Source organism: Ambystoma mexicanum, chromosome 4p (assembly GCF_040938575.1).
Source record: "Ambystoma mexicanum isolate Mex_15411 chromosome 4p, UKY_AmexF1_1, whole genome shotgun sequence".
Lineage (NCBI taxonomy): Eukaryota > Metazoa > Chordata > Amphibia > Caudata > Ambystomatidae > Ambystoma > Ambystoma mexicanum.
In genome coordinates this window covers 591,838,994-591,864,783 of record NC_090927.1, presented here as the reverse complement: position 1 = coordinate 591,864,783, position 25,790 = coordinate 591,838,994, and the positions used below count along the sequence as shown (strand labels likewise).

Below are 25,790 nucleotides of genomic sequence, written 5' to 3'. Positions count from 1 at the left end.
CAATATATCTAATCCAATTAGTCACTAAATGTGAATGGACAAAGTTCCAAAAGTGAAATATTGCTATAATACCCCTTCGTTCACACTGGGCATATTACTGAAGAGGGTAATCTAATAGAAGTGACACCCCGTTTCGCTCCCATTTCATGTCATGCCACGTTGGAGATTTCTACATCAAACAAGCGTAACTTTCTGTAAAATCACGTTCCTAACATGTGATCATGTTACTAATCCGTTCATCAGACTGCTCTCACTCAGGTGAGGCAAATTATGTGATTTTCATCTCGGCCAGACTTATGATGGATGAGTTACACATGTTGGCTTTTTACACACTGATGCTTTTTAACAAACTTTTCATTCAGATGATAGAGCTTTTTACCCCAACCATTATTTATAAGAACATGCACTCTCTAGAACCTTCCGTACAAAGGTTACAAGTGATTAAGTGATTCCATATGCCGATGTTACACTGTGCATTATTTATTATAATGGGATTAATCACAGACTGAAATAGCATACAAGTTCTGGCTGGTCCAGCCAAATGGGGTCAGTACTCTTGGAGCTGAGGGCTGGGGTATCTATGACTCCTGTGAATGCTGATGTCATGGTGCACGTTCTTTGAAGCTTTGCTGGCAGGGCCATTTATGACCTCAGTTCTACCCCCTCTGAAACATTCCAGGATTTGACTGCCTCTTATATGAGATATCCATTCTCCAGCAGTGTTAACTTCCTTTCCGTTAAACGATTGGGGTTTTGATTTCTTTAGAGGGGATATCACTGCAAAGGGGTTATTTGTAGTATTTATTAGGTCTTCAGCATAGACCCTGTGGCAGATGGAAGTTGTAAATGGGCAGCCTTTGTTTTTGTTACCTAGCCATATCGGTGGGAACCAGGATCCAAGCAGTCAAACATTTTTATGGTGAGCTTCAAAAGCTTATAAAGCATGTATCAATGCATTTAGCAAACACAAACGAGGCCAAAACAAAATGAGCCACCAGGTTCCAACCACTGCTCATCTACAACAACACAAAGGAGAACGGGCCACTATTTTCTTTACCAATGTATTAAAAGGCCTTCAAATGGCTGTATCTCCCTACAAAAAGGCGAACTCATCCTTACTATTATCCCTTTCTCTCATCAGTGGTTGTGCACTGCCTAACTAGGAAAGGGATAGTGTTTAGGACCTCACCCTAACTCAAAAAACATCACATGTGATACTAAATAAGAGCAAGTGACCCAGTGGAAATATGCAGAGACACAAAATATGCACAATGACCCAACACATATTCTTCATACAAAGGCTCTCTGCAAGTGCAGCAGAGTCAGAACAGGAGGGGAGTATAATGTCCTTGTATTGGTCCCCCTCATCTGTTCATCTAAAATCAACAGCTTACTGATTTTAAAAACAGGCACTTAATTATTAATAAACTGGGGTATTTCTATAGTCAAATGATATCCATGATGTTCAGAAACAAAGTCGATCTGTTTCAGCGGCTTCTCATCCTATTATTACTGCATTCTTCAGGACCCATACCAAAACACATGTGATGTGAATAAAGACTTCAAGTGTACTCTATATATATTGCACGCAACAGAAAAGCAGATCCTTGCATCCTCTTTACAGATTTATTCTTCACGCTAAGTCTACTTCACACCATTGCTTGTATTTTACTCAGCTCTCCGCAAAGGAGACATAAAAACATACCAAAAATCAATGTATACAATCATGGACCCACAGGACTAGTATAAGTTCCTTAAACACCCAAACCGAGGTTGCACTTACTAAATTCCACCAACTCCTTCTGCTGCTAATCAAACTTTGGAGTGGTTAGGACGGCACTCTCATTTGCCTTTTCAGGAAAACTATGTTAGCATTAGAATTCCATTGGATCAAAAAATCACCCTGGTTGCAAGTTACCAAGAAGCCCCCTTACTCAGGGACTTGCATACAATGACCACTGAAGTTTTTTCCTTTCTTGTTTAACTATTACAGCTCACGCTCACTCTCTAGCTGTAGCAACGGCTCTGGTTCGCTTGACTGCATTCAGCGATACCACGTGGGACCTTTTCAAACTATAAGACATCTTCATGTGTTATAAGAACCGGCATCATAAAACTATGTATCCTGAATGAGCTGCATTTGAAAAATTACACCAATGCTGCAGCCATTATTGAATATGTATCTATCCCCTTATCTATTGTGCATCTTGTGATGTGTCTATGTTTGCCAGGGTAAAGATAAAGTATACATTTATAATGAGTTATTATTGCCATCAGATAAAACAATTTAGTGTCACGAACTACTAACTACTAACTTCACAATAACCTATCTCTGAAGCTCACCCAAACTCTAACCCAGTCCAATTGCTTGCATATATGTATATTCTTCGACTTGACTTGCTTAGACAATTACCTGTCCGCTTGTATATATGTATACTTTTTTTTTTTACTAGATCTGCTTAGCTAATTTACCTGTCCGGTTGTATATATATATATATATATATATATATATATATATATATATATATATATATATATATATATATATATATATATATATATGTCTATGCTCTCACTAGACTTGCTTAGAAAATTACTTGTAATGCTTCTTTTGTAACATTGTGCCTTACTCTGTAACTAAGCTAGAAATATCCATTATTTAGTATGTATATATACCCTCATTTCCTGGGTATCTCACAGTACCTTGGATGTGCCAAAGTCGGAAATACAGTGAATTGAGGGATCATTGTTACAGGCTCTGATCTACAACTGATATTTAGGAGGAGAAAGGAATCAATTAAATGAACCAAATAATTAATTCAATTACAATAACAATACATTTCTAATCTGGTTGTGGCAATAATTCTCCCTAATGTCTACGTGCATGTTTAGATGCATACCTCATTCAGCCATCGTTCCAGGTTTTGTTATTAAGTGTTTTCAAATATGCAGCGACTCTTATATAGAAGCCAAAGTTTACTAAGTTATCAACTCATTCAGGCCAACCTTTTCTGTACCCAGACGGAAAATCCATTGTTGTTCTCTTTTGAACAGGAGCGCCATGGGTGGTAAAAGGACCTTTTCAACTACTGCCCATGTGAATGAATCTGATGAGTGTTGACAAGCAGTAAAATGTTCCACCATGGGTGCTGGAAGATTCATTGTCCTTATACAGGATTTACGCTCAATAGTTTTTGATTTCACTGGGCGAATCGTCGTCCCAATATATTTCAAACCTCACAGACATGTTATTAAATAAATAACACTCAGTGTGTTGCAATTCGTAAAATGCCTCTTTTCCCATGTGGTATGCCAGCCAATATCAATGGATGTGCTTCATTTTCTCTCTTCGCATACTGAACTTTGCCCTCAGAGGCTACGACCCGTGTGTTCTGATGTAGACCAAAGTTCTTGTTGTGTGTTTCCCTCTTTTAATAGATATGTGTGAACCAATTTGTCCCTCAGGTTTTTTCACCTAGGGCTGGAAATGCTAACGCGTCCAACATTCTCAATAGGCCACAATATTTTCACTTCTCGTTTGATTTTTTTCAGTAGTGGGGAATGGCTAAATACTGCGCTTATTTGGTCCAAAACACCCCCTCTATTGTGTAGCCTGTGTGAGCGTAATTTCTCTCAGGATGTTTCTGCCTCTCTTTCACACCTGTCAAAGGATTTCTCTTGGCTAACCCTGTGCCTGTAGTTTTTCAGTCAGAGTCTGTGCTTATCTATCAAACTCACTTAGACCTGCACAACTCAATAATTTCAGCACTAGAAGCCATAAAAGATCTTAAAAAGACAGAGTAATTATAGTAAAATACATTAGAATTTGTCATTCCCCAACCTCGTAACATAAGTAACAAAAGCCACAAGTCATTTTTCACATTTGTTGAGCAGACTGCAGCCCACATGTTTGTTTTTAAAGTGGCGCTTTTATTTTTTTGCATTCTTTTCTTTGGTAGGGATTTCTCACAAGTCCCCCCTAACCCCACTTGATCAAACTCCTTGTGACATCAAAAGGGGGAGGACAATGGAATGTGTCCTTTTCTTATGGATTCTTTCTGGTGAACTTTGGATGAGTGTTTTTTGCATCATATTTTCTTTCCTGGATATTTTCCCTGCTGTGGGTTTTCATTGCGAAGATCGTTAGGACTTGAAAACAATTCTTTGGTTAGTGAAATAAAGAGAGATGCAGAAAGGATAATTTAGTATCACATAAAGACAACGTTTTTAGGAAAAACGTACATCCTGCTATGCTATTGTTATGATCAATTTCATTTATCTTACTACTGTTATCCACAAACATTTTAATTTGGTCATTCTCCTTCACTCTAATTTTGTTCCTTATCAGTTATGTTTTCTTGTTAATCCCTTCCATTCTCTGTACTCCAGATTTCATTATTCAATATTTTCTTCAACCCTATCTTTAGATGGCTCCTCAATCATTCTGAAAGCTGGTGATGGGTGACAGCTTTTCAATTGATTGACATTGACCCATTTTTCCTTAATTTGATCTCATTTTGGGAAGATAATATTATAAGTGGCACAAGGGTTCTTTTCGATGATCTCAAAATCCACTCGCCAAGAAATGTAAAACATTTGTCACTTACCTATTACTCCTTTTTCTGTTTTTGATGTCAAAGTATGTTCTCATCCCTACCGCAGATTTCTCCAGATTGTGTTGGGAATATGCAAAAGCATGATGTGGGTGTTTCCACAAATTCTCAATGAAGCATTTATCTGCTCCTGAGTTTGGTAAAGCAGGTGTTTAGGTAATACTGTTTATGGGCCAATCATTAATTCAAATGAAGACATTGGTGGCAGAAGAAGGTGTTGACCTAAGGGCCATCAGGACAAGTCACAATCAAATGTCCCAACCTGGTCCGGAATCAACCACAAACTTCTTCAAGGTAATTACAATTTCCACACCCACGCTCGATGCTAGGCGGTAGGCAATGTGGAGTTTTCTTTTCACTCCTAAGATTTCCCATATCTTAGTCATCATCACACTAGTAAATTGACTGCAACAATTGAACTAAATCCTTCCGGGATGACCAAAACATGAAAAGATGTGCTTGATCATCAATGTGGCAGCTGACACGTCCTTACAATTTGGGACAGGAAGGCACTCAACCGCTTTGTAAAGAAGCATGTCACTGTGAACAGGTATTTATTTCCTTGGGAAGACTGTGTTACTGGTTCTATGAAGTCTACTTGTAAATCAGACCATGATATGGTCATACTTGAGGTGAGCAAAATGTATACCCACAAGCCCAAAAAGTGTGGAATTTTCACTTGAATCCACTCCAGACCATCTCTAGAAATCAGTGTTAAGGTTCCGCCACCATTGAAATTTCACAATGTTTTGTGTGGTTTTGCATGCAGTTTGGTTCCCATGCTCTTTTCATGTAACGTGACGAGAAACTTTGCACAGGTCTTTTTTTTCAATCTATTCTAGTTCCATGCAGCATCACGAGAAACTAAGTTTGCACAGCTGCATGAAAAACTTTGTGCAGCTTTTTGTTCGATTCATGGTAGGCCCCCAGCAACTTGATGCCACTCTTTTCGATACGCGACGGTGGCTGAAAGGCAGATTGGGGTAAAGCGGATTGAAATCTTACAGATTTTGCTTCCATAGCTGGCGAAACTGAATTGGACCATTTCATCCAGCCTTAGTCATTCATCATTTCTGCAGAGGAGCTCTGTGTGCGGAAGGACTCTGTTGGAACTGAGCACACATAAGACATCCCTTTAAATATGTATTGAGATGCTGGCCCAGGTGTGGGCAGTAAGCAACTCATCGCAGAATCTCTAGAGTCTTTTGAAATCCCCTTTGATCAACAATAGGCATGTCATGGGCATGGTTTTTATTTATTTATTTTATTGGTTATGACACAAATGATGTTTCAAGGCACCACAATGTCAGTCTAGAAAAATGGATACCTCTACTGTGTGACCGCACCTGACCTATCTGTCTCATGCACGATATGACAGAATATACGTTTTCGAGTTTGCCAATGAATGGTCATTTTGTTGTAACAAGAATCGCCATTTTGTTTTCTAACCATTGCTCATTGATTTCTGTTCCTATTGCTTCGCAGTACATATTCCACTTACACGGCTCGTCTGTAAAACATTGTTGTCTGCACTTAAATAGGACAAAGCCGCAGGCCGTGAGGATAACAAGAGTTTGTTGAAACACAAATGTAGGCAACGCCAGGAAGAATGACCAGCTCCCTCCCGAATGTAGCCTTGAAGCAGAGCAGCAGGGCATTTGATCATTTCGCAGCTGCCAGCCAGTCTCGTTATATGGTAGAATATGTTAGAATAATACAGTTAAAGGCTTGAATTATGCTTTTCTTACGGCCCCCCTTTGCTGAGCCCGCTAGAGCGTGTCGGCTCCCAGGACACGAATAGCACCTAATAGATAGCAAGGTTCGGAATGCAACTCTCCCCCCCGTATGTAGCTCGCTTCCAAGAACAGAAGCGCTGTGTTCTATTCAACAACTGAAAGATGCCTCCGCACTCACAAATTGCAAATTGTTACTAGAATAGATGTTTGAAGGTGTCATAGTTGTCGGAGATTTCCATCATCACACCAAGTTCAAAGAAACCCAATAAAAGGGGGGTGTTAAACATGTCATAGCTGATTGTTTGATATGCATTTTGTATATATGTAACTGATGTACGTAAGTCGCTCTCTTGCGTCCCTCGAGGTCTAGAGATACACGTCGCGGGGTGTGAGACCGAGTTGGCCAACTGAGACTTTTACTTTGCAATAAACCCTTGCTTTGGGAATACAACCTTGTGTCTGGCGTATCTATTGTGTGTGGTGACTCGCCTTGTTTCCATAGACGTTAGGGACCCCTAGGGGCCCCTTTCAACAAGACAAAAAAGGGAGGGCAGGACAAAAAACAACAATAATGGTCCTACTAGACCTTGTGTCCTTCAGATCGTGCAAGTGCAGTAACAAGAAGTGCAGGGGGGAGGGAGTGGAGAAGGAGGAGGTGTAGGTGGGGATGGAAGTGACAATGCTATGGTGGGCGGGAGGTACAGGGCAAGAGGAGGTATGTAAGTACAGGTGGGAGGAGGAGGGGGAGAAGAGGTCACATCTGACTAGGCAAGGGGAGATCAGATGGGCAAGGACCAGGGGATGGAAGCAGGGATGTCATTTAGGAGTTGCCAGGGGTCGCAACTGTTACCCCTAAGGTCTCCCTTGCTACCCTTGTGCTCTCTCTTGCTACTCCTAAAAAAATGGGGAAAAAATAATAATAATTTGTATTGTTTTATTTTTTTATTAAATCAGGGATCTTGTGCTGTGGCGAGTAGCATGTGGCTCTTTGTTTCTGGAGTCACTGGCGTAATGGGGGACCCCGCAGCCTCCGTGGTGCGGGGGGCCCCGCTAGCATATGTCCTGGAGGGGGACACCCTTTGTGAGAAAAAAATATATATGTTTTTTCAATAAAAATTAAAAAAAAATGTTTCTTCTTGAATTCACTTTGCCGTCATAAAGAATTATTTCTGTAGAATTAATTTCTTTATGAAGGCAGAGTGACTACAAAAATAAACTTTCTTTGTTAAGTCCGAGGGCTCCGCCCACCCCACTCCATGACAATGAAGGTCCAAGGCTGGAGGCCTCCATGTCATGGTGTGGGGGAGCCCTATGACTTAAAAAAAACGTTTCTTTTTTAAGTCACAGTGCCTTCATAAAGACATTATTTCTGTTATGGTTCGAACTTAAGGGAAATAATTGCTTTATGAAGTCAGAGTGACTTCATAAAGAAACAATGGGCTTCATTATAAGTATGGCGGTCTGGAAACAACGGTGCCGGTGAGCTACAGGCACTGTTTTTTCTGGACCAGCATAGCACAGCGGCCACAGTAGGAAGACCATCACTGGAGCACGGGCACCGTTAACAAGGGTGCCTGCGCTTCCATGTTCCCCATTCCCATAGAGTCCTATGAGAATAACAATTTACCAGCGCCGGACTTTACGGGCCGCCGGGGCACTGGGAGGTCAGGTGCCTGTAAATCATTCTGAGTCTGACGGCAACCCACCGGTAGCACCGGCAGAGTTACCGCCGGACTCGGAATGAGGCCCAATTTCTTCTTGAAGTAACATGGATCCCCTCAACCTCATGACGTGTGCTTGTGCGAGTGTATTTTGAAAGGTGTACACTTAAATGTGTAGGTGGCTGCTTGTGTGAGTGTATGGTGAAAGGGTGCATACAAATGTATGGGTGGCTGGGTGTGCAAGTGTGCATTACGGTGAAAGGGCACACACTTAAATGTATGGGTGGGTGCCAGGGTGTGTGTGCCTCTATGGTGAAAGGGTGCACACTTAAATGTACGGATTGCTGCTTGGGTGTGCCTGTATGGTGAAAGGGTGCACGCCTAAATGTATGGATGGCTCGGTGTGCATGTGTGTATATGGTGAATGGTGTGTGTGCTTGTGTTCATTGGTGCAACAAAATCTACATTTCAGGGGACTAATCCATCAAATGTTGGGAGAGGCGCTAACTTCACGAGCGGTGGGGGGCAGGCCTATTTGTGTGTGAGGCATCTAACTTCTTTACGCATTTTAATTAGACTATACTAGTGCAGCCTCAAAGTTACAAGCAGTTAACTCTCTCCTTTAAGTCTGAAAGCACCCACTTAAGGATTGCTGTGCGAAAGACTTGTCTCCTGTTCCCTCTCTACCCTTCCAAACAATCCCCTGGCATGCAAGTACTAAACCCATATCATGATTTAAATTGCCTAAACAATGTGGCATTTGAATGCAGGTACTAACAGTGAATTGCTTTACGTTACTAATTGCTGGTCCCATGTTAACAGCGAAACTCAGGTGCCGTTTAACATTTGTGTCCTGTTTTGTCCGGCAACGGCTCTGAAGGTCAGCAGGTTGAGTCAACATAGCCCAAAATCTCAGGGGGCGAGTGCTGAAGCCCAGTCAACTCAATGGTGTTATGCCACTACTTGTGTTTAATGCCTGGATTACTTAATGGTAATCGTCATTACTCCTAGCCCTATTCCTCCTCGTCCCTTTACTTCTGTATGAGACAGTACTTGTGTATGAGGCAATCTGCCTCATACACAAGTACTGGGATGAGGTAGAGGTACATGGATGTAATTCCTGACATCGCATCCTGTAAACTTCATTACTCCTAGTCCAACTCTTCCTCATCCCAGTACTTACCTATGAGGCAAGGAGCCTCATATATAAGTTCTGGGACAAGGAAGAGGGAATGTAATTATGGGCCAAAGAGCTGATTTTGGAGGTTGGGGTAGGTGGTGGGAGGGGGAGGGTATCTGTGGTGGGTGGGATTGTGTGATAAACCATAATGGTTCTCAATGTCCAGACTAAGCAGGCATGACATGTGGTATTAGTGGCTAGAGAGGCATGTTGGTGCAGCCAGTCTAGTTATTACTAAGTATGACTTTGTTTAAAGCAGTCCTGCTAAGTGTAATTACCTGGCTAGACTGGCATTTGGGTACTGCCAGTCTAGCCGTTTCTTACTTCTGCATTGTATAGTTGTCTGGGCATCTGTGATAAAATGATATGATATGATATAAGTCATTTATGAAACGCCTGTACAGAAGTGTTTCTAGGCGCGACAAGACAAGGGAGGGAAGATAGAGGGAGGACAAGACAAACAATCTTATTACGCCTTGTGTCATTCAGATCATGTAAGTGGGAGAACGAGAAATGCAAGGGGTAAGGGAGGCGTGAAGTGCAATGAAGAGGGTAGGGGAAAACAGGGCAGTAATGCTCTGAGTAAGTGCATCCAGGACTGCACGGCCCTGGGTAGTGCAAGAAGAGCAAGGGACTGTAAGGCTACAGTTACAGCCCCTAAGTGCATCGTAGGCTTGGAGGCAGTGCAAGGTTACTGATCAAGAAAGAGCTGGACTCGTCTGGGAGTTGGTGAGGACGTCCTCGAGGAATGCCTGCTTCCAATTGGTTCAATTTAATATCCTACATAGGCTGTATATTACCCCATTGGCGCTCAAGCCGATGCATGGGAAGCATTCGGGGGAGTGCCCTAGGTGTGGATCGGAGGAGGTGGGGTTTTGGCACATGGTGTGGGAGTGTGGGGCAATTGTGGAGTATTGGGAGGAGGTGCTTAAGGGCATAAATGAGTTATTGGGAGCCAGTTTGGAGCAGCAACCGGAGATTTGTTTGTGGGGGAACCTGCCGGGGGGGGAAACGTAACAGGTTACGGAATAGAATGGGTCACTTTTTACTAATCTTGGCAAAACGGTGCATGGCGATCACGTGGAAGTCCCCGCAAGGACCGGCAATCCAGCTATGGAGGAAGGATGTAAGGAGATGGGGTCTGGCGGAGTTGACGGTGCTGCAGAACTTGGGGGTGGAGGGCGATGCGGGGGAGGTAACGGTTCATTGGTCCCAACTGTTTAATGATCGTGCAAAGGATAATGACCCATGCCCACCATGAATCAATGGGAGTGGAGAAGGGGCTGCAATGGGAGGGGGAATTCGAAGATAGAAATGACAGATGGATTGCCCAGGACCTCACGGGACAATGAACTTCTGGTGCTCGGATGCTGTGCCTTGTGGAAAAAGTATGACTTATATGGGATTTTGGGAGGGGGGGAGGGACCTGGAGGGGGAAAATGAGAGCGGATGGCTGAGTTTTGACATTTAGGGGAGGGGGATTTAGGGGGTGCGGAGGGGGGGTGCCGGAGTTTGGGAATTGTTATATCAAAATGCCAATAAAGAGTGTTTAAAAAGAAAGAGCCGGACTCTATGAGACTCTGAGGGTAGCCAGGCAACCAGTCGGTAGAGAAAACAGATAGGTCAGGTAGGTCAGCAGGAGAAAGAGAGATAGAAAGCAGAGGAGAAGAGGAACTTTTTGAGAAACTTCAGGTGGTCCACTCAAGTTTGGGAAGGGCAGGGATGCCATTCCAGAGGGAGGCACCTGCAGATGAGAGAGATCTACCCCCCACACTCTCTGCCTGGAGAAGTGTCTAACACTTTGAGAGTTGGAGGTAACTAGGGGAAGGGCTTGGGAAGGAACGTATTTTGGAAGAAAGCTTTGGATGTAGTGTGGGACCCGACCCCAAAAAGCCTTGTGGACAATGCAAAGGGTCTTGAACTTGATCCTTGCACCCACCGGGAGCCAGTGGAGAGATTTCAGGGCTGGAGAGATACGATCCCTAGGCTTGAGGCCAAGGATCAGTCTTGCAGTCCTGTTCTGGATTAGTTGCAGAGGGCGGAGAGTAGAGGAAGGCAGATTGAGAACGAGGCTGTTGCAGTAGTCCAGCCTAGAGAGAAACAGAGTTCTGGAGACAGTGAGCTTCTGGGGGAAAATGAGAAAGGGGAGAGTCCCTTTGAGGAGAAGCAGCTGCTAGTGGGACCACTTGGGGATGCCCAAGATGTGAGGAGAGAAAGAGAGTATGGCATCGAAGAGAACTCCAGGGTTTTTACCTCGCAGGAAGGGGAAGGAGGGGGCCCAAGGTGGCAGCTACAGTGAGAGGGAAAGCAGGAGCAGGGGTCCCAATGAGAAGGATCTCCATCTTACTGGCAATAAGACAGAGATTGTTGGAGGCGCACCAATCCTGAATTGTGGATAGACAGTCAGTAATGATGAAAGAGTAGAAGAGCCTGAAGGAAAGCTGAGTGTCATCCACATAACACTGAAAGTTAGAGAAGATAGAGATCTGGTGGGCCAAAGGAGCCAAGTAGAGGTTGAAAAATCAGGGTGAAAGGATAGACTCCTGTGGTATGCCACAGGTAGAGAGAGAGGTGGCAGAGAGAAAAGGACCAAGTTGGAGATAGGAGGGGCAGTTCAAGAGGAAGGAGGTCAACCACTCCTCGGCCTGATCCATGATGCCTAGGTTCTCACGTAGTCGACTGATCAATATGGCGTGGTTGACTGTGTCAAAAGTAGAGTAAAGATCAAGGAGGATTAAGACAGAAGGAATGCTGGAATCAAGGTTAGAGGGCAGATCTTCACAGGTGTTCATGAGAGCAGTTTCCGTTCCTCTGGCAGCTCTGGAGCCAGAATGATGGTCAAGGAGACAACAGATTCAGTGTGGAGATTAAGCTGGGAGATAGCCCAGGAAAGGGGTGATGGCGATTGGGCAATAGTTTTCCAGGCCGGTAGGATCGGCAGAAGGCTTCTTAAAGCGTGGATTCACAAGGGAGTGCTTAAGGGTAGAGGGGAATATTCCAGTGGTGAAAGAGTTATTACAGAAATCGGCCAAGGCTAGAGCGAGGGTGTCAATATGGTCCTTGATGGTTCTGGAGGAGCATGGGAGCACCTGTTTGGACGGCACTTTCATAGATTAGACTTGTCTAGAAACCTTGTCAGGTGTTGTCAGAGAGAAAGAGGAGACAGGAGGAGTAGAGGTAGAGATGGCCAAAGGGGGGCCGGGAGAGGAAGGCGCAAAAGAAGAGGAAGCGGAGATAGAGGGCAGGATGTCCTGAGCTTTAGCAGAGAACTGAGTGGACAGAGCCATACAGAGGGCCTGGGAGGGAACAGGAGAGGAAGAGACTACAACAGGATTGACTATTTCCTTGCAGATTTTAAACAGTTTGGCCGTGTTGTTAGAGGCTGCCGAGACCCAGGCTTGAATGTGTGCACTCTTCTTGATGAGTGTTTTTGCTTCGACCGGCATTTTGGTGCAAGCAGTCTAGGTATTCCTGAATGTGACCTGGCCTGCATTACTGTAATGTTATTACGTGTCTAAACTGGTCTACATTGTGCAGCCAGTGGGACATGTTTTCAATGTGGCATGGCATTTTTAATAGCAAAGCATTAATGTTCCTGTGCAGTATTGGTGACTTGCATGTATTGGATTAGTGTTATCCTGCAAAACAATCTCAAACACTCTGGCTTTTTGGCCATTTCTTCTCGGAAAGTGTGCTATATATTGCATTAAACACTTAGTTATATCTTTCTCTTAGCACAGTGCGCAGCTTACCCCGTAAGCAGCACGTTTGTGCGTATTGTGCAAGCGTGATAATCTAGGCCCACCCAGAGTGTGGCAAGACCCATGATTTGTTGCCGAGTTGGATGGGGGCCCTGAGCATGGCTCGCAGGGGGGCCCCCACATTTTCTGTTACACCACTGTTGCATGCCCCAGTTCTGTAAAGAAAAATAGACTTTCTGCAAGGACCAATTCGTTATTTTCCCTATAAAATGTTGTACATGTCATCCCAGCTTGGACTCTTTTTCTATTTAAGAAAAGATTACTGAATTCTTCCATGTAAATGAAAAGATCTATTAGTATACATGTCTTCTACTTTAGACATATGTCTTGTTATAGTGGAGCTGCTGATCTCACTTTTCATTCTGGAAAGCCGTAACTCGCAGATTTGTTTTAAAATATAAAGTTTTGATTGGAATCCTTTCTTTTGCATAGATTTCCTTACAGGGCCATTTAAGAGGATTGCCTTCAGAAACTGCCGAAATTACAGAAGACACTCCTAGGTATTCTTGGATTCATAGATGCCTGTTTTCAATTGATTAATTGGCTGAAGGTCAAGTACACCATACTGCCTTTGAAGGATAACCATATCATATTCATCCTCCTCATCCTTTCCTCACTCCCCATAAAAGTCATGGAACACTGCAAAGTATGGAACATGCAGAGTTCTTTTAGGGACTGAACAGCAATCTCTGGATAAATGCTTGATCAATGGCTTTAGTTTAATTCGGCGAGAAGGATTCAGCGAGAATAATTCTATTAAGAATCTTTGTTTCTTCCAAAAACACAATTTATGATTTGTGAGAGCATACATTTGCAGTTTGTATGCATTTACACGATGTACATATGCAAGGGTGTATTGTCTCTATTCAGAGAACATTTTAGAAATGGGCCCACTCCATAGGAAGCACAATCTATGGTGGATTTTCAGGAATAAAATGTGAATTATCTTTGACAATCCTATGGGCAGGGTATTCTTTGTATTGTTTGGTAATGAGCAGTATAGTGTGGAAAATCATTAAAACCATTTAAGAGAATGGTAAGATAATATTTGAGGGGTAGAAGGATCATGGTAAGCAATATAAAAGGGACAGCTGTTTCAAAAGCGGGGAAATGTAAAGTACTGTGTCAATGCATTTCATTCCACATCCAAACTACAATCCTGTTTTATGGGCGACAACCTGGGCCCAGGAAAGATATGGATGACTGTATGTGTGTCTTTAGGTCCTTGGCAGAGGGGATACAACATTCTGTGCTATTGTAATATCAAACACAACCTTTCTGCAGTAATTGTTTGGGAAGCCTTTGCCTCAGTCTACTATTTGAAGGGCAAACACGAAGAAATTAGTCACTGTTTCCCTCCTACTCCTTGAATATTGACAAGTCTGCAGCTCGACAAAATAACCGAACAAGATCCAAATGGCACAAGACAAAGACGAATGGACAACAGTCAAATTTACAAATGAACTATGTGAGAAAGGATGGTAGAAAATCGAGATAATATCTGAACCCAAATCCAAGTTTACTTTGCAGCACTGAATGGAGAGAGAGGTTTTGGAAAGCATGCAAGCAAACATCATTTACAACTGTATCAAAATGTGTCTCAATAAGTGCCACATGCCCAGTAGGAATGCCTTCAGAGAAAAGTCACTGCTCCCCAAGCCCTAGAGCAATCATACAATTTCTTGTATACTCAAACAATGTAACAATATCTATGTCATCCTTCTGATAAAGTCAAGTGTGAGGTACAGACCTAAAAGAATCTAAATTACAATTTAAAAGCCACTGTTACGAGCGTGGCCCCTCTGACAGTGGGACCATTGGAATAGTTGTTTGTGGAATGGTATTTAATGAGGAGCCTAGCAAAATCAATGAATTCTGTGAATATTGCAATTATGTTTAAAACTCACATTTTCAGATGCAAAAATAGGATGGTGGGTTTCGTGAATTGGAAACAATATTAATCCTGCGTTGACTTGCAGTTTGATTTTGGTAATTAACGAATATCCTGGAGTGTATAATTATTTAGCCCTTGAAGCAGACATTTTCCAAATGTGAGGCACTCAAGACATTATTGTTCTGCAGAAGAAGGTTATAAGTGGACAGGGCATAATGGATACCCTTCTTTATAGTACAATGTGTAAACACTTCTTGGCGAGACTCAGTGCTTGTAAGGACACATTGTACATTGTTTCAAAGATGTTGCAAGCCTAGAATTAAGAAGTACACAAAAAGGTCTGATAGCCCCTCTACTGATACAAAACACGGCCAAATAACCTGTTCTATGGGAAGGTGCCCACTCAGAGAAATTAAAGGTAGTTTGTTAGGGTTACACCTTCTCCTCTACCACTTCCTGAAGTTTCATTGATTTGTTCATGTGGATGAATGTTTGCCTTCATGAAAGGGAGCATAAAAGCAGAGCATGAAGTCGTTTGGAGCCTCATCCACTCACCATGGAACTTTATTCTGATGCCTGGCCATCTGTACGTTTCACAGTCTTTCAATGTTCTGGGGCGTAAAAACCCAATGAAGGTTGATATTATTTGTTGGCCACTCCATGTGGGAAGGAGAAGCAAAGGGACTAGTGTTTTTGTCTGTATTTTGGACTTCGGGGCCTTTGAGAAAGGTTTGTGAAACTCATCCTGTGCCGCTGTGGGAAAATTAGATACATCCTTGTTCGAGGTAACAGGGATTAGGTACATTTGTTTCACTTCCAAAGCTGGTCCGACTGTATAGATTAGCAAATCACAAAACTTTTATTTTCTTATGTTAAGTATTTTTAAATGTTAATTTGTCTTTTTTTGGTTAGATATTTGAGATTGCAGATGTACTGGCTAAGGAAATGGTTGGTCATAGTCATATAACTGTTTAATACTGAGACTAAAAGGAGCATGGAGTTTATGATTTCCCTGTGACAGAAGCTTTGCAGAAAACAATAGTATAGCAGGATATAGACAACTGGCTTTATGCATATTATTTAAAGTGTTTCACACAACAACCAACTCAAGTGTGACATGGTCACATCCTTCTAGCTATTGTTTGACACATGCATGCAACCATTATGTATCATTACAAGGAAATGTGAAGTTCCCCATTCAACTTAATATATTTTTGTGTATCAGTTGTGTGGAAACAGGAATGAGACACAGACATAGATAACTCATGATTGCAGTTACAAACTTGTGTTTCAAAATAATAAAGGGGTTGTGAAATGACTCACTGTCCCTACTCTAGGGGATATTTCCCTGCCTCAAACAAACCTAAGTGTCTCTCCTGTGTCAAGATGTCCAAAACAAAATGTCCTGTGTTCAAAATTCTGTCCTAGCCCTCACATTCTAAAAAGTAGCTCTAAGACACTAAGGGTAATGTCTTTGGCCTTGAATATGCACAAATGTTCAAGTTAAAAAGAAAGGTTTAACTCCAACACATAGGTTCACAATGGATAGTGTTCACAGTTCCAGGGAAAGGCCCCCTTCCCCGGGTTAATCTTCAACAATACAATTGATCAACAAGACAATCAAGGTTCTTTATAGCCCAAGAGGATAACTCCCTGCTCTTGGCATTGCACTCCACACCTGGGGGAATATCTTCCTTCCCTAGTTCTGTTTAAACAATTAAAAATCCCAAGGACATAAGTCTTCCTTGCGATTCTTTGTTCATCAAAACAACTTGGATGCAAAACAACTTGGATGCTGGTCCCAGCCTTGCAGGACACCGGGGATACTCTAGAGAAATGTGAAAGGGGAAATGACAAGATACTCCCCTGCTAGTTTGTTCTCCACACCTAGTGTAATTTGATTCATAAGCTTGTTTTTTGCCTCTTGTACTTTCCTGACAGGTCTTTCACATATGGTTGACTTAACGCTCATGCAAACTTGACTTTGCCTGGTATACGAACCAGAGCCGGAATCACAATTCATTTCTAGGATGCTCTGAAAATACTTAAGAGTTGTAGTTTACAAAACCACTAGACCCTGATGAGTTTCCTAAAACCTTACACACCAAAACCTTTAAGGAAAGAAACATGCTGGGCAAATAACTGTGCTTTTATGTATATGTTTTTTATGAATTGAGCGTGAATTCTGGAATGATTGAGAATGGAATGAAAGGTACGAAAGTTGATGAGTGCTTGTCAAATGAGGTATGGCCAGTATGAAATCACACAGCACGAGTCACTTTCATAAGGAGTAATTAATTTCCTTATTTTCCAATGTGTTTTGTACTGACCACTTTCTTGGTATTATGTTGCTTCACTAAATTTATGTCATTTATTGCCATGATTTTAATTGTGTTGTTTAACTATTAAAATATGTATTTTTTCTAATTTGATGTGGTAATGCATTGTTAATGCCTATAGGAAGGCAGGAAATGTGAATCTCTTCCCCGTATAACGAACCCCCAATACCACAACCATTTTGTGTTTGTAGATTTAAGGTTGTTCAACTTTCTGAAGGTATTGCTTGGTGGTATGTTTTTCCCTTCCACCTCCTCAAGTAGGATGTTGTACCTACATTATGACACTTGTCAAAAAATAAAACACGGACACATTTGCAAAACGATGCTTCCAGGTCCTTGTCAATGCTCCTTACACGAGTTTGCTGGAAATCTGCCCATGTTTTATTTTTTCTAAAGTATCAAAATATACATACGTACAATAGTCATATAACTTAGCCCCCACTTGACAAAATCCATTAACACTTTGCACAAACATTCCAGGTGGGGTCTCTAATCTTTCTGAAAATATTTGTCCACATTTGCCAAACGGCAACCAAGGTATAAGCCATCTTAAAATGTTGCTAGACCGACCCCCCCATCTAATTTGGCCCCCTCTTTATGAAATCCCACCAACCTTTACAGGATCGATCTGACGAGCCATACACTTAGTTTGCAAAATGTTGTGTGGTTTCGTCCAGGGCGGGCAAAAGTATAAGCTGCCCAAAAAGCACTCTTCCAATGGGTTTAGCAACTTAACCATAACTACAGGGCCGCTACCGCAGACCCTGTAATATAACAACTTTGGAGATGAATATGGCAGACATCACATTGGAAAATCAAGTCCTGTGGAGCCCCCACACTGAGAAAAGAGGCATAGAATGTGGAATGCCGTTGGGCTGCAAACGTCTGATGGAAAATCCTGCAACAATAATTGTCATTTTTTGTACTTGACCATGAGGACATTCGGCATTCCTGGCTCAAGCTGTTTGATCACACATGTGCGCAGAACGATATTTAGCATAATTTCCAATGTGGCGTCTACTCGCATTACTCATTGGTATGCAAATGAATTAGTAATGGCGCGCAGTTTACACACAGTTGCAAGCACAATGTGACATTGCGGTAACTTGCAACCGCAAACCATGTTTCTTTGTTAAGTGTGTCCAATTTGGAACAATATTTATTGGTGTTAAAATGCATTTGTCACATATTCTCGGACGGGGCTAATGTTCTAATTAAAGTCCAGTCTTAGAACACATGTTGCATAGTGATGTATGAGCAGTTAGGAAGAAATATAATTTTCAAAAACGGTATCTAATCCACTGATATAATGATTGTATACCAGGGTGGTCTCGCCATGGACCCCGCCTCTTGTGCTCTCGTTAAGGGGATCAGTGATGTAGCAGTCTGTTTAGTTCAAAGGGAAGTGCTTTGCAATATGTTCGGCGTCACCGAAGAGCTGGCAGTGTATGTTTGCTCCAAGCAAGAATCAACAGGTCTTATAGATCTCCCCAAGACTTCTGCATTTAGTATCCAAGATAGTCACGATTTGGATGTCCCAAAATCAATTGATATTTGAAATGCGATCATTTTTAAAGGCTCACAGAGAAATCCCATAAGGTAAACACACCCGTTTTCAGAAGTGTCTGCAGAGAAATTAAGTAGATGGGAAATAATGTGAATTCACAGAAATAACGTTTTTCTCAGAGAGACTTTGAACATACATGTCCATGTAGCAGCACTGATGAACTTTGTTAGAAAATGAGCGACATCAAAAATATTGTTTCTAATGGAATTCGTGCAATCTGACTTAATGTTCCAAGCATTGCTATTATTTCTTTTTACTCATCAGCGTAATGGAAAGTAGCTTTTATAATCGTTACCAGTAATTGCAGTTTTCTTTAATTACCGATTCTTCTTCGTAGTGCACGCCATCACGGAAGCAACCTGACAACATAAGAGATTTAACATGTAAAAACGGTAATAATGTTAAATGCACAGTTTTAGCTACTTGCAAAACATGAATGTTTTTAAATGAACGATTAAACAAATCTTGGGAACAAAATGGTAACTTAAAACATGTCATTTCACACAAAAGAAACCCATTCTTAAATCAGTACTGCAGTATATTTTTCTGAAAATGCATTGACTTTGTCCTGACTTTTTTTCTGTAATTTGCTTTTCAAACAACGCTACACATCCTTGAGAATTAGGAAGCCAGCAACTGAGGCATACCCAGGCCTTAATCAAGTTGTATTGTGCAAATGCCATCAAGTTGATTTTTCCTGATTTGCTCTCAATGACATGCAAAGAAGTAAACAAGTGGTGCATGTACTGAATGAGAAACAGCCTTACAGAAATATGTCATTATAGCTCATACTAGAAATGTTTTGATGTGGCAATCCTACAACTACCTTCAATTCATATAGTGCATATTTTAATATAATTGATGGAGGCATTACTTTGATTACATCACATTTACACGCAAGGCCGGACTGGGAACCAAAAGAGGCCCTGCAAAATGTGATCAAAGTGGCCCCATATTTCGCGGACGAGCGAGCAATGTTAGTGCAAAGGAAAAGATTACTGAACGAAGGGGCACTATTGCAAAATAAGGCTAGTCGATTCAATCATATTGCAAACAATCATTTGCATTGCCAATAGTTTGGGCTTTTGTCTAGGCATGGGAAGAGCACTTTCCAAGCACCGCCGTAGCGGTATTAACTGGCCATTAATGGTAGCAAGTAGAAACGGTGCGAGTACATGTGCACCTTTTCGCAGCGCCTGACAAATGCTTTATACTATACACAAGCCAAAACGGTTGGCTTTTCAAACGTTTATTTTTAACAGGACTTCTGTGAAGGGCATGCATGGTGCTGCTTATAAATCGAGTGGGTGAAAGCAGACCTGGTGAAGACATTTCTATTACACCAGTAGTGGGTTTACAACTCCAATTAAGTCATTAACTCTCAGAAAGCTGCTTCGAAAAAACACTGGCAGGCACTTTGGAGGTAAGGTTTGATTAAAGCAAAGTCAAAGAGTTCTCTGGAGGAAGTGTTTTTGGCAGGGAGGGGCAGGAACTAGGTGGGAATGGCCATATAGATTATCATGGGCTGTCAGTGGGTGGGCAAATAACCAAACAACTACAAGTTGGGTGTCCCTCCCCATAGCTGATTTCTCCCTATTTACTTGAATGCAATAGTTTGGGTTTATAGCTGGTGCAAGCGCCATCTAATAGCCCAAACTAATACAAATACAGCACAGAGATGAGGATAAGATAGCGTGGAGTGAATATTACAGCAGAGAAATTCCACGGCATGGGGTGTGATGGCAAATGTGATTGTTAAAGCAGAGGGTGGAATATTACAGCACAGGGCTGGAAGATTATGGAGCATATATATATTATGTTATAGGTAGGTCATGCTAGAGCACAGGTTGGCATTATCCAAGGCTAAGGGATTACATAACATGGAAGGGGATTTTTCTTATGTGGAAGGAATATTACAGCATGGGCCGGGGTATTACACCCCAGGGGAACCATTGGGTAGTGGATGGCTGGAGGATTACACTACATGCACAAGAAGTGGGGTGGGGTGCTCAACACAGCGAGTAGACAACTGTAAAGGCAGGCATGCATGAATCATCAGGGCAGATATGTAATTACCATCAGAGTCCGGAGGATTGTGGAGTGGGGACGACAGAGAGTGTGTGGAGCAGGGGGCGGTGCAGGGCATAATGTGCTAGCCTACGATTGCTGAGCAAGGAGAGATTTAGTGCAGGTGTTTTGGGGCAATCATACCACATTGATATATTAGAGCACACAGGGTGGGGCGTTAAAGTGCAGGAAGAGAGATGTACTCCACAGGAGTGACTGATCCAGCCAAAGAGGGCAATGTTACAGCAGGAAGTGGATGGTGCAGCAGACACTGACAATATTACAACACGTAGCCGGAGTAGTACAGCACAGGGACAGCACACTACTCCCAACTGAGAATGTTACAGCACAAGGGGTTCGCACCTATCTAAGTGTCACCTGCAGGCATGAGCCGTCATCTGTATGCCCTGAACCGACGCCCCCTGCCCCAACCTCCCCTGCTCCACAGCCAGAGAAAGTGTCTGGAATCGCTGGAATGTGTTTTTGTTCTCGCAGAGACAGAGGGGCCTGGCGGAAGCAGAGATGATCGGTAGAGGCACCCAAAGTACAACCAGATAAGATCAGTGGGTGGCGGTGTACTCCCTCCCCCCTCAATCCCTCCATGTCCAGAAACTGCAGAACCTTAGACCTGGTTATCAGGGCCAACTCTGGGGGCATGCAGACCTCACCACCTACCACAAGCATGAAAGATCAGACAGCAGCTGCCCAGGACTGCGGTCCATTGGCAGAGCTTTGTGCGAGTGACTGTGATGAAAGAACAAGGGTGGCTGCTAGCTAGATTTGAGTTACAATGGTAGAGCTGTGTGTGAGGGAGCAACTGACTGTAATGGAAAATTGGAGGGGTGTTACAGGCCAGGATTGATGGTCCATTGGCAGATCTGTGTGTGAGCCACTGTAATGGAACAACAGAGGTTGCAGCTAGCCCGGATTGAGGTACATTGGTAGAGGCTTATGTGAGCCACTGTAATGGAACAACAGGGGGAGCTGCTTGCTAGGATTGAGGTCAATTAGCACAGCTTTGTGAATAGCTGTGATAGAAGCAGGAGGGGGTTACTGCTGCTAAGGGTCGAGAAGTAGTGACATACAAGCTGTGCTTTAGCTGCTTTAAAGCAACAGCATGTGTCAATGGAGGTCAGTGCTGAGGCACGCTGGCAGAGGGTTGTGTGGCTTTATGTACTGGAATTGCAGGGATGTGGGAGGTCAGAATTGGGAAGAGGTGCATTGGCACAGCATTGTCTCAGCCTCTGTAATGACATGGCTGGGGGCTTTTTTAGGTCATGGTAAGGTACATTTTTAGAGGCGGGTGTGAGTGACAGTACTAGATAAGCAGTTTAGTTTGGTCTTGCATAGCAGAGCTGAAGTAGGTCTCTGCATCGCCGTTATTCCCACTACACCCCAATAACTATCCCCATTCAGTTCGGGGCTGAGGGATCACCACACAAGGAGTGGATTTTAGGTAAACAGGGTGCTATTTTACAGTATAGCTCAGGCAGGGAACATTAAAGAACAGGGAGGGGAATATTAGAGCTTAAGGAGAACATATTACACAACTCTGGCCGGTAAACAATTACAGCAAAGGGTGGACACATTGCAGCAGAGGTGGAGGTATAATATAGTCCATGGCATCACGGTGAGGGAAACGTTCAGCACTTGCCTGCAGGATAGCAATACAAGGAGAATGTTGCAGCACATGGGAAAAGGTTCACTGCATAGAGTGTCAGTGAGGGTCAACAGCACTCAGCAGAATGGGAAAGAGGCACGCACGCACGAGTAATCTCCTTACCTTTCAGGTCTGGCTACTGCCCTCAGCTGCTCTCAGCCCCAGCCACAGCCTCCCTTGAGTCACCTCCTGCTGTCTGCTTATCGAGGCAGTGCTGTCCACCTTGTGTTGGTTGGTTGACGGTCATTCTTGACTTTGTCAGAGCACACCGTGCACACGGGCACGGCACACAACATGGTCCCGGCTGTCACGAGTGCGACGCGGAATTGGTCTTTGTGGCGCCGTTGGCGGTATGTACAAGGGGTGCGAAGTTATCCTTCCAAAATGGCGCCCAGTCCTTCGTGCGCTTGTCCAGTCTTTCGATCAGATCAGGAGGGTGTGACTCCTCCCCGTCAGCACGGAAGAGTATTTCCCACATCAACACCGATGGACCAGCGCGTTGCTATGACTATCGTGAGCCACGCTCCGTGAGTAATTTAGGATTCATTTGGATATCCCAGACCGCTCTACGTAACCTCTTCTTTTCCTACTTTGCTTGCTTAATCCCTTTTTTTGTTCCGCTAGTTGCCTCCTCGCGGACCAATTCACAGGCCAGCCATTCCCGACACCCAACTCTTACTTAGTCATTTCGGCACTTGCCTCCCAGTAAGTAAGCCCATCGATTCTCACAACTCTCCCCTTCTCAGTTGAACCCGCAGTTAACCTTTTTTCTCTCCCACTCGGTATTAGCAAAGGCAGACCCATTCCACCTCTTGAACTACAGTACCCAGACTCCTCCTCTTCCATGGAAGTCACGACTTCTCACAGAAGGAATTATATGCTAGGGTAGGTACACTACTTATCTCCCGCTCTCTTAGATCAGTCAAATAGTACTCGTTACTTATCTTTACCTTGTATATCTTCAGAACGAATTCCAGTAAACCCTTCTCAGACTGCCGAACGCCAGCCACCTTGTTACCAACACCTGAAACCTTTTAGAATTCCTCCCAAGGGACGAAATTCCTTTCCTCCCCGCTTTTTGAGTATCTTTTACCATAAAAGACAGAACACTTACCTTTCTGGTTTGTATCAACAGTCAGAGGCAAAAAACACGGACACCGACATCCTCGACTCCTTCGTACCTCCGGGGATTGTCTCCCGACGCTCACGAGCCGCGACAGTCCTCGTCGGGAACTCTCAACGATCCCCAGCAACAAGGGTTTTTCCCGACCAAGGGTTTCCCTGACGCCTCCACTCCACGCCTGTTTCCTTAGGCTGGGAGAGGGGGACTCAGGTATTTCCCTAATATCCACTTTGAGTTTGAAGACAAGGTAAGAGAGTTTGCTGTTATTCTGATTGTCTACCTTTACCGAGATTACCTTTGCCTTAAAGTTAGAAAACCAACTTCTTTGATCGTTTGTTTGGAGCTAGAAAGATAACAGTAGCAACGCCTTTTTAAAAAAAGAAAAGACTTTGGTGATCTAGATATTGAAGACAATCTGAATCCAGACGCTATGGAACAGCAGATACAGCAATTAGTTAACGCTGTCCAAGCGCTCTCCACAGAGTTACAGCAATTAAAACAAGAAAACCTCACATTAAGACAAAAGGATCACCGAGCCGCCCATAGTGCGGAGGTCCCGCCAGGTCCACTCCCTTCGGGCCGTTTTGATGGTAACCCGCATATGGTAAAGGAATTTTTGGAATCCTGTACCATTCAATTCACTTTCAAGACAGCCTTCTTCCCAACAGATAGGGATAAAGTGGGACACATGATAGCCCAAATGATCGGCGCAGCTCTAGCTTGGGCAACCCCTTTAGTGGTTAATAACAACCCAATTCTAGATTCGTATCCGGCCTTCTGTAACAGTGTCAAAAGCATGTTTGGTAGGCAAGAAATAGTGATAGCCTCTCAAGAACGTCTTATGGACCTAAAGCAGGGAAATCTCGATATCCTGGATTACGTTACTAAATTCAAACAGTATGCTTCAGACACATCCTGGGCGGATGATACCTTAGTCACGGTCTTTCGGCGTGGTCTGTCCGAGGAACTAAAGGACGAAGTGTCCCGAGTCCCGCGCCCCCAGAACATGGCGGAGTTTATTGCATTAGTCATGCAACTGGACTATCGCTCGCAAGAGAGAAATCGAGAAAGAAGAAAGGGCAAGAATCCTAGACCATTAGCAGACAACCACCATATAGTATCTAAAACCGCATCTCACGAAGAACCTATGCAGCTTGGGACTACTCGTGGCCCTCTTTCGGTGGAAGAGCGGACTAGGAGAAAGTCCCTAGGACTTTGCATGTATTGCGGGGCCAACAACCACACGGTCAAGGAATGCCCTATAGCTCCACTCAGGAAGACGGGAAACGCCAGTGCCCGGTCGTGAAGGGAACTACAGGGCCGGGTTCGTTCCATAAATTTTGTTCCCCCATTGGAGCATTCTCCTCCTCGCAAACTTCCTCCACAGACCGTTCCATGGTTGTAGTGGGAGTATCTTTATCCTGGAAGAACATTCGTCTTGAAAATGTCCCGGCTCTAATAGACAGCGGAGCCGCAGGAAATTTTGTAGATGACATATGGGCTAAGAACCATAGTATTCCCAGAATAGGGAAAACCCTTTCTATTCCAGTCGAGAGTGTGGATGGCAGTCCCCTTACTTCGGGTCCGATCACCGATCACACCTCTCCCCTCTCCATGTCCTTATCCAACCATACTGAAACCATAGAATTGGACATCATAAGAACGGCTCACTATGCTGTCATTTTGGGCCTTCCTTGGTTAAAGAGACACAACCCGTATATAAACTGGACGGCTGGGACCCTCTTTTTAGGCTCAGAATATTGTGTCAGTAGATGCATGGATCTTCAAGCAGAAAAGAGGGAGAAAGAGATCCAGAAAACCCCTCAGGAGGACTTGAAAGCCTCGGTAAACGAAATCTCCACGCTGCCTCCTCAATATAAAAAATACCATCTTGTCTTTTCCCAGACGGAATATTCCGAACTACCTCCACACCGCAGAGATGACTGTGCCATAGATCTCATCCCGGACAGCCCACTTCCCTTTGGCAGAATGTACATGTTATCAGCCAAAGAGAAAGAGGTACTAAGAGACTACCTTCATACCAATTTACAGAACGGTCTTATTACAGAGTCCCATTCCCCTGCAGCTGCCTCTCTTTTCTTTATCCCAAAAAAGAACACTACGGAACTTCGTCCCTGTATTGATTTTAGGGGATTGAACAAGATCACTATACCCGACAAATACCCAAT

General features: G+C 43.4%; 1 protein-coding gene across 2 annotated transcripts in view; it reads right to left on the bottom strand.

Annotated features, from left to right (window-relative positions):
• TINAG (tubulointerstitial nephritis antigen) overlaps window positions 1-25,790 on the bottom strand; it is a 1,051,371-nt gene that overhangs the window by 797,045 nt on the left and 228,536 nt on the right. For both annotated transcript variants that reach the window (XM_069606138.1, XM_069606139.1), the window contains exon 2: window positions 19,047-19,110. In XM_069606138.1, the coding sequence (XP_069462239.1) occupies window positions 19,047-19,110 (64 nt within the window). The remainder of the gene's footprint in view (window positions 1-19,046; window positions 19,111-25,790) is intronic.